Source organism: Dipodomys ordii, unplaced genomic scaffold, assembly GCF_000151885.1.
Source record: "Dipodomys ordii isolate 6190 unplaced genomic scaffold, Dord_2.0 Scaffold31, whole genome shotgun sequence".
Classification (NCBI taxonomy): domain Eukaryota; kingdom Metazoa; phylum Chordata; class Mammalia; order Rodentia; family Heteromyidae; genus Dipodomys; species Dipodomys ordii.
The window spans coordinates 10737543-10746708 of NW_012267247.1; the positions used below are offsets into that span (position 1 = coordinate 10737543).

Consider the following 9166-nt stretch of genomic DNA (forward strand, 5'->3'; position numbering starts at 1 on the left):
ACCTGGTCCGTGCACCAGTACCAGGTAGCCATGATGGTCAGGCCAAAGGTCATCCCAGTCCACGGGAGGTCCCCTGTATAGGGGTCCCGGAACATGTGCATGGCATCTGCACGTGGCAGGTGGCAGGTGGTGTTGGCAATGATCCTGGAGGGGATGGCCCTGGCGTATGCTGCCTCCAGCTGCCCATAACCGCCAATCTGGTCGAAAGCTGGGTAGGATAGGGATGGGTTGGTGGTTGGGTGGCCTGGACTCCCTGGCTCACAGATAGCCTGCTGATGCATCAAAACTAGAGACTTACCATCCTCACCTCCCCTGGCATTTGGGAAAGTGGGGTTGGATAGAAGTTAAAAAAAAAGACGAATTTGAATAACTATTTTATTGTATTTAAAATAACACTATTAAATGAGCATTTTGCACATGGGCCTGGCAAGAGGTCCTGTCTCTCCAAGGTAGTGAAAATCTTTTTTCTTGGTATTCAAGGACTTGGGCTATGAAAGGGGGTGATTTCACTAGAGCCGAGAGTGGCTGGCAGCACTGTGACATCTCCCCCCCCCCCCCCCCTCCCCCCCCCCTTCCCCCCCCCCCCCCCCCCCCCCCCCCCCCCCCCCCCCCCCCCCCCGCCCAACCCCCATGTGGACACAGGGAAGCTGAGATTCACCTGCAAATCCTTACAGCCCACTGGGCAAGTGGGGCTCCAGAGCCTAGCTGTCCCCAGACTGTTTCGGTCTACCTCACGGCCGGGGCTATGCGTGGCCATGCCCTGGCCTGACTGTGCCTCTGCCAAGTCTGGAGTCACTTCCTTCCCACCTAGACTTGGCACTGGATGTCGGTCCCTCACCTGCAGTGGGTTCTGGGAAACAAGGCCCCCCGATGTGTGAGGAGGGAGCATACCTATAAGGGGGCTCCTGTCCCCTACCCAGCAGGACCTGGAAGAGGGTGCCCCTGCTGCCTGCACCGTGGAGCCCGGGCCAGCCCTGGGCACAGAGTGAATGAACAAATGCTCCATAAGGGTTAGAGATTGCCCAACCTCAGGGCCTCAGACTGAGTCTAGGCAGGTTGTCTAGTGGCTTCATCTCCAAAGGCTCAGTTCTTGTGTGCTTGTGTATTTCCAGGGACAGGGAGCTCCCTGCCCAGGGCGGTCCAGTAAGCTTCCTTGTCTGTTGCTGCACTGGCGTGGCCAATCTCCTAACTCCCCTCTCCTCCCTGGCCTTTGTCTGCAGAGGCAGCATCACCCCTTGGGAGTTTGTACATGATTTTAAACAATTGGAGGTGCCGCCTGGGCGGTTCTGTGGTCTCCTAATTGTGTGTCTCCACACCTGCCATTAGCTGTACCTCATCCAGCCCTGAGCCAGGGCGGCAGGGCCACCCTGTGTTCCTGAGTCAGCTCCCACCACGCTGTGGTGACACCAGCACAGCGTGGGTGGGCAGGAGGGAGGCAGCATCCATCAGCCACCAAGCCCAGTCTATTGGCTTTGCCTCAGGAGCCCTGCAGGGGGCTGGGACACCCCCACCCCCATCAGGGGCCACAGTCCCCAGCTCTTACCTTTGATGGCCAGGATGACTGCTCCCACCACCATAATGACTGTCTGCAGAGCGTCTGTGTAGATCACAGTGGCTAGGCCTCCTGCAGGGGAGCACGGTTGCAGGAGAGAGTGCTCAGTTCCAGGGGAGAGGGAGAAGGAAATGGACAACCTGCAGAGTTCCTGGCTGGCCCACTGTCTCCTAGTTGTGCCCCCTGTGCTTTCCTAGCTGAGCAAGCTGTGAGCTGTAGAGTCCACCAGGCATACAGATCCAGGCCCCAATTCTCCATCCCTTTTGCTCAGAACCGGCTGTTCTTTAGGGGACACCCCTGATTCCCTAAAAGGAGGTGACTCCCCCACCTCATGCATTTGTACCTCTCTCCCCCTCTTTCCCCCCATGGTTAGCCCTGGGGCAGGGTGAGCTGACAGGTGGTCCCCGCACCTGCAATGGTATACAGAGCCGTGATGATGAGCGTGAGGATGGTGGAGAGGTAGAAGTTCCAGCCCAGGCAGATGTGCACGAAAAGGGCGCCTGCGTACAAGTCGATCTAGGGATGGTAGAATGGGGCCGAAGTTGGAGATTATCATGACACATGACACCTGAGATCTAGGGTTTGGAGCCTAGACACAGACCCGCTGTGTGGCCTGGGTACCAAGGATGCAGAGGAGAGACCCTGCCCACTCCCTCTGCTGTTGTGAGTGGGAGGAAAATGCCATGGATGGCCGGGTGCTGTGTTAAATATGTACAGGGGACGTTTCTGTCTGTTAATAAAGTTCTAAAGTGGTCAGTGCCCACCAGCCAGCCGTGTGGTTATTGAGTTTGTGGTTATCTGGTATGATTATTTGGCTCTGGCTCGGGGATGCAAGGCAGAGCCCATCCCCTCAGTTCCTAGGGAATTCTAGATGAGGCAGAGTCCAAGCAGAATTCATAGGAAGATCCAGAAGGACTCTTGGGTGCTGATGGATTTGGTTGCTATCCCTGGGGATTGGACCTAAAGACAGGATACTCAGAGGTGGCTGTCACCAGCGGAGGCTGTGGACAACTCATGCTAAATCTTGACCTCTCCTGGGTTACTAGCCCTCCCTCCCTCCTTTCACCGGCACAGGCAGGGAGTTGAGGGGCAAGACCTTGACTCTTCTCTGTAGTACGCTGCATTGTATCTGCAAGGACACCAGGAGCATCCTAGTGAAGAGCTGCAGACATCATCTGTTCCTTTCTGGCCCCTCTGCAGGTGAAGCTTTCCTGAAACCCAGGCTAGCTTCAGCCTGAGAAAAGCTAAGAGTTTGCAGGGCCCTGGGTCTGGACCCCTGGTCTGTATGCCCCAGACACATGGCCTTGAGCAGGTCACTTCACTTCCTGGGCCTTTATCTATTAAATGGGGGCACAGATGTGATGCAAACACAAAAACAGCCCTTTCTACCAGCTGGGCAGTAGCACCTGGCCTTCTTGCAGTCCTCCTCATCTGCCACCTGCTGGCCTGGCATGGAGGTCTAGGAAGTCAGGTGACTTCTGAAGGGATTCCTCTCCTCTATGTGCCTCTCCTTTGGTGGCCCAAGGGCACCTGCAGTGCCCAATTCCCTGAAGACCCAGGTGGACAGAGGCTCAGAGAGTAGAGGAACTTGCTTACTGTGGTAAACACCTGAGACAGTCACAAGAACACCACCAGGCACCTGCAGCCCGGGTGGAGGACAGTGAGGCAAGCCAGGACCTTATTCTAGACCGCTGCTCAGTGGGCTGAGCACCCGGGCTCAGCCTGCAGGGGCTTCTGTTGCTGCAACCCACTGGCTGCCTGCTGGAGGAGCTAGCCACGCCCCCTGCCACTGTCCCACCCCTGGTCCTCCGCCACAAGACTCCAACATTGTGCCACCTTCTACAGGCCAAGGCCCCTTTTAGCCTGCTGCGTGACTTGGGGCCAGTGAGCTCCTGGGGAAGAAACCTTGTGGCTAGAGTCCCCCAGAACAGTATAGCATTGAGAGCAGGCATTCCCACTCCTGGCACCATTGAGCTGCCATGGGGAATGTGCACTTGGATCCAGTACCATTACTGGCCAGCAGAGGCCGACCTGTGGGGCTCCCTACAGCTTGAAACCCCAACATGCATTGAAGAAGCCTTGTTTTTTCCCTCCATTTGGGGCTGCCCCGGTGCTCCTGTCCTCTCATCTGTTCCCTTTCCTGACCCTACTTTGCCAGCTTCCTCCGTGGAGCCCCTCTCTTCCTTCCATGGATTGGCAGAGAAGCTAGCAGATCCCTTGGCTGGCGGTTCCAAGTTCCCATTTCATCCCCTAATGCCCCTGCCCTGATCCTGCCCATTTCTGCTCAGGCTGTCACTAACCCTTGGACACTCAAAACAGGAACCTCTTGCCTTTGCCACACCCTCTGTCTACACCCCACCAGCTATTGCTGAGGGTCCTCTCCCCAAACACAGCCATCTCTGCTTCTGCCTAGAGCAGGCTGTGCCTGTGCAGCTGTGCAGAGGAAAGTCAGACCACAGTTCAGTTGGTACAGATGGAGTGAGAATGGACACTTGCCCACTAGGATTGCCTTCTTACAAAGCCTTCCTGAGATTGGGCTGCTCACCCAGAGCCAGACACACAGTAGGTGCACAATAAATTGTAGACATGTTTTCCTAGATCAGAAAGCTTTTGGGTCAAATTCAATCCCAGCCCATATTGTCCATGGCTGGCAGAGATGAGGAATTAGGACAGAGACCACGTGATCCTCAAAGCTGAAAATGTTTACTACCTGGTTCTTTATAGAAAAACAAAACGGGCTGGGAAGGTGGCTCAGTGGTAGAGTGCTTGCCTTGCATGCATGAGGCCCTGGGTTCAATTCCTCAGCACCACATAAGCAGAAAAAGCTGGAAGTGGCGCTGTGGCTCAAAGTGGTAGAGTGCTAGCCTTGAGCTGAAGAGCTGAAGGACAGCGCCCAGGCCCAGAGTTCAGGTCCCATGACCGGTAAAAAAAAAAAAAAAACAACAACTCAGATCTCTGCTATGTATGACCTCACTGAGTCCCAGGAGGGGTGCTAGGCACACAATAGCACATCAGTGAACAAAGAGAAAACGGGGAGCCAGGTGCTGGTGCTGGTGGGACAGCAGTTTGAAGTCAGCCCCGGTAGGTAAGTCTCTTACCTCCAATAAACCAGCAAAAAGCTTGAAGTAGAGCTATAGCTCAAGTGGTAGAGCTTCAGCCTTGAGAAAAAAAAACATAAAATAACAACTAAGGGACAGTGCCCAGATTCTGAATTCAAGCCCCAATACTAGCACATAAAAAGTGTGGGGCAAGAGACGATAGATGATCTAAGTCAATTACGGAAGATGCTAAAGGTATGAAAAAAAGGGAGAGAAGGGTGACATGGCTGGGCTTGGAGCAGGAGTGAGGGAGGAGAGATTTGAACTGAGGTGAGGGAACCATGGACACTAGGTAGAAGAGGGCTCCAGGGTTGCTGGACTGTTCTTGGTAATACAAGCAGGCCAATATGGCTGGAACAGTGTGTGTAATGGGGAGAAGACAAAGAGGTGCCATCAGTGAAGTAGCTGGGTGTCAGTGATGGACAACACGTTGGCCAAAAATGTCCTGTACTTCAAGGGACCTGTGGTATCATGCCTGGCTTCCCTATCTCCCAAAGGTTAAATGACTGGTGTAGAACCTCAGAGGTGGAGCTGTACTCAGTCTCCCTGTCTGAGCTAAGTGGCGAGCCTCTGACGGCTGTCAGTACTGACAGCAGGGAGGCTGCATGATCTCTGCTTCAGGGCTGGGGGCATGCCTGGGGTGTGGCTGCTGAGGTCAGGGTCTCAGGCTGGTGGGAAGCACTTCAAACAGCTCCACTCCAAAGCTACAGCCAGGGTGGCTCCAGGCTCCTCCCAGACCAAGCTTGGCAATGAGCACTCCCCAGCTTCCCCTCTGATTCTTCAGGCAGCCTGGTACTAGGTACTCCCCATTTTACAGTTGGGGGCCCTGAGTCACCCCATTCCGAGGTAGAGTCTGAAGCACCTTGTCCTGGCTGTTGTGGTTTAGTGGGGTGGTGGCCAGGCCTCAGGCTTGGAGGCAGAGTCCTGGGCTCTAAATAGTCTTTCTGCCTTGGAACCTCAGCCAAGGGATGGCCAGCAGGGACCCAGGGCGCTCAGGACTCTCATCTATAATTTTGTCCCTGAGAACTCTCTCACTCAACCAAATTCTTCTCTCATCCCAGAAGTCAGCTCAGCTGTGGAGACCACATGGGAGTAGACTAGAATCAGGGCTCAGCCTCCCTCCCCTATGCCTCCCTCCTTCCTGGCTCCTCTGGGCTGGCTACTGGGGGTTCCAAAGAGCATTAAGATGCAAACCTGATTCTGTCACTGCCTTGCTTAATGCCCCCATGCCCTGGGCTCTTCACCCTCTCACAGTCTAACTCCCCAGCCTTGGCTCTCAGCCCTCAGTCCTCTAGCACAGCTGGTGGCCTCCCCAAGCCAAATGTGGTATCTGATTCTGAGTCTGTGAACACTGAAGCATGATTTCAGATTTGCCCTGTCCTCACGCCTCCCTCTCAGCTTCTCACCTCACACCCTTTCTTATTTGATCCCGGGAAGTGGCCAGTGTAGAGACCACCCGTCTAGCCCTGACATCCCACAGTGCCCCATCTCACTGCTTTTGGGCACTTGCTTGTTCCCCTTCCCACCCACATCTCTTTCTTCATTGGAGCTCAATTCGAAGTATCCCCTCCCCCGCAATCATTTCTCCTGTTGTGCACTGGCTGTCTACTGTGTGGGCCCCAGACAGTTCTAGGGTTTGTTCTATTACTGTAGCCCCAGCTTCCAGGAAGAAGGAAATTCAGGGGTAGCCTAAGGCCAGGCCCCTCCACTAGAGAGTAAGCAAATCTCTTGGCTCTATGATAGACAAGTGAGGCCATCACAGGTCCGTGTGTGTGTGTGTGTGTGTGTGTGTGTGTGTGTGTGTGTGTACTGGGTGCTATCCCTTATCGTTTTTACTTATGGTTAATGCTCTACTACTTGAGCAGTATCTTAGAGTCTCAGGTACTTTTCTGCCTAGGTTGGTTTCAAACTGTGATTCTCAGATCTTAGCCTTTTGAGTAGCTAGGTTACAGGTGTGAGTCACCGGAGACACCTGTTCCTGAGCTCCTTCTGACTCTTTCTAGGTGGGTATCCTTCTTTTGACATTCCCAGGGCCAGGCCTCCACCCTTACCCCCAGGAATCGCTGGATTCTCCTGTCCTAGTCAGGATAGAAGGAAGAGGTGGTTTACTGCAGATGCTGCAAGGCTCTGGCGCCCTCTGGTGGCAGGTCCTGGCTCACCTCAGAGCAATGGAGCCTGAATCTGAGCCTCTACCTCAGGGGTCCTGGACCATTTGTCCTATGCTTGCGGTGTGAACCTGGTTAGGTCATTGTCCCTCTCTAGGCCTCAGTTTTCCTTAGCTGCACCAAAGGCAGAAATAGATGAGAAGATGCCAGGTAAGTCATTTTGGGGGGTCTCAGATCTGGGATATGCTGACAGAAGGTGGGGTCGGGGCAGCTCACCGATATCTTGGTGAAGACAGACAGCAGCAGAGACAGGACAGACAGGTACATGCATATGCGCTGGCCTCCGAAGCGCTTCTGGATGTATTCAGGCAGGGTAACGATCTGCAGGCACACAGAAGATCGGGCTAGGCCTGTGCTCATCGCTGCCTCTCCCTGCCATGGAATCTCTTGAGGGCAAAGGCAAGGCCACAGACCCACTACAGCTCTGGTCCTGGCTGGAACTCCAGGCTGACTTCTAACTGCTAAGAGCTGGTGGCAGAGGAGTGGTGGGCTGAGACTGGCTCCTCAGGGCTGAAAGGAGGGATGCATTGAAGGAGCACCACTGGGAACAGAGGGACAAGTTTGGAGGCTGGTGTGACTAAGCCAGACCAGCCATGGTGGGGCTGATGGGGAGATGGCACGGGGGAGGCCAAGAGGCCAGGGAGTGAAATCCACTGGATTTAGTGACTGCAGGCAGGGCCAGGGATGAAGGAATGGGCAGTTAAAGACAATGCATGCAGACATGTCACCAAGTATGCTACCCAGGTGTGTAGCCCAGATGTGCTGCCCAGGTGCATAGCCCAGAGATGCTACCTAGGTGCGCATCTGTGTGCTGAGGGGAAGGAGCATAAATGCTGAGCTGCAGCATGATGGTCAGCAGAAGTAAGTAGCCACACGTGCAGCCTGAGGTCTGTTAGTTGCACCAATAACAAACCTCACCCTCCTGGTGCAGCAACTTGTGATATGAGGTTTCAAGAGTCCTGCTCACTGGTATCAACTTGGCCCAATGGGGAACAGTCCCACCCCCAGCTATGGCCCCAGCATAGGCTCACCTCAGAGGAGATGTAGATGGGTATGAACACCCAGGCCAGAGCCAGCAGCACGTATGTGGCCTGGAGGGACAGAGGCAAGTGAGGATTGCAGCTGCCCCAGGCCCTGACTTGTGAGAACCTGGGAGGCCCCTTCCCCCCAGCAGATGGGCTGGGCCAAGCTTAGCAACCCCCTTCCAACTGCACTGACCAGAGCAGTGTCATTTGAAGATCAGCCTGCTAAGAGTCTGCTGGACACCATCTGACATGTGTTTGTGGGAGCTGTGTCCCTGCCCCCACCCCAGTGTCAGCCAAGCTGGCTGCAGTCTGTGCCTCCCACAGGCTGTGCCCATCCCCCAGGACTCACATTCCACTCAAAGCCTGCCACAGCCAGGCCTCCAGCAGCTCCTGAACCCGCAAGTCCCACGAAGAGTCCAGAGCCCTCACTGCTGGCAAAGAGGGAGGCTCCGATCTGGAGAGAAGACAGGAAAATCAGCGAGGGGCAAACCCATGACCCCAGCCCCAGCATGGACCCATCAGCCTCCCCCTCAGCCTCACAGGCCGCCTTCACAGATGAGGATACCAGGCACAGGGAGTGACTTGATGGACCCATGGCCATCTGCTAAGGAGCAAAGTTTCAGACACATAGTCACAGAAGTTTATGCAACTTCCAGAAGCCTCTTCCTATGTTCCCAGCTTGGGAATCTTCTGTCAGTGTCAGACCTGTCCCACTGAGCTGGCACTGGGTACCTTAGGGGAGAATGATACAGGAAGTGACCTCGGGGCTGCAGCTGCCAGCGGACCTAGAGGTTAGATGGAGCCCAGTGAACAAGAGAACTCCCAAGAGGTCAGGGTGTACTCACCGGCCACCATGTCATGTCCCGGCCTGCCAGGAAGTAGCCACTCACTGTGCTCTTGCTGGCTCGACAAGAAGACTTATAAGAGCAGAAAAGGAGAGGCACATATTAGAACTTTGTGCATTGCTGATGGGACTATACAATGCTTCTGCTGCTGTGGGAGATAGTGTGGTGGCACCTCAAAGAAGAAACGAAAACACGTGGTGATGGCTCAGCTTATACTTCTAGCTACCTAGGAGGCTGAGTTTCAAAGCCAGCATGGGAAGGAAACTCTGTAGGACTCTTCTCACAAAAAAGCCAGAAGTGGGGCTGGGAAGGTGGCTCAGTGATAGAGCACTTGCCTTGCATGCATGAGGCCCGGCACTTCTGGCTTTTTTTTTTTTAATTTTTTTGGGGGGTCCGGTTGTGGGGCCTGAACTCTGGGCCTGGGCACTGTCCCTCAGCTCTTCAGCTCAAGGCTAGCGCTCTACCACTTGAGCCACAGCTC

At 54.7% G+C, this 9166-nt stretch overlaps 1 protein-coding gene across 1 annotated transcript in view; it reads right to left on the reverse strand.

The window, feature by feature from the left end:
- The window catches only part of Slc5a10 (solute carrier family 5 (sodium/sugar cotransporter), member 10), a 66220-nt gene that overhangs the window by 41608 nt on the left and 15446 nt on the right, over nt 1-9166 (reverse strand). Inside the window, exons 2-8 of the mRNA XM_013016509.1 lie at nt 8686-8757; nt 8190-8294; nt 7847-7906; nt 7032-7136; nt 1963-2068; nt 1544-1624; nt 3-208 (exon numbers count right to left, since the gene is read on the reverse strand). Coding sequence (XP_012871963.1) covers nt 3-208; nt 1544-1624; nt 1963-2068; nt 7032-7136; nt 7847-7906; nt 8190-8294; nt 8686-8757 — 735 coding nt within the window. The remainder of the gene's footprint in view (nt 1-2; nt 209-1543; nt 1625-1962; nt 2069-7031; nt 7137-7846; nt 7907-8189; nt 8295-8685; nt 8758-9166) is intronic.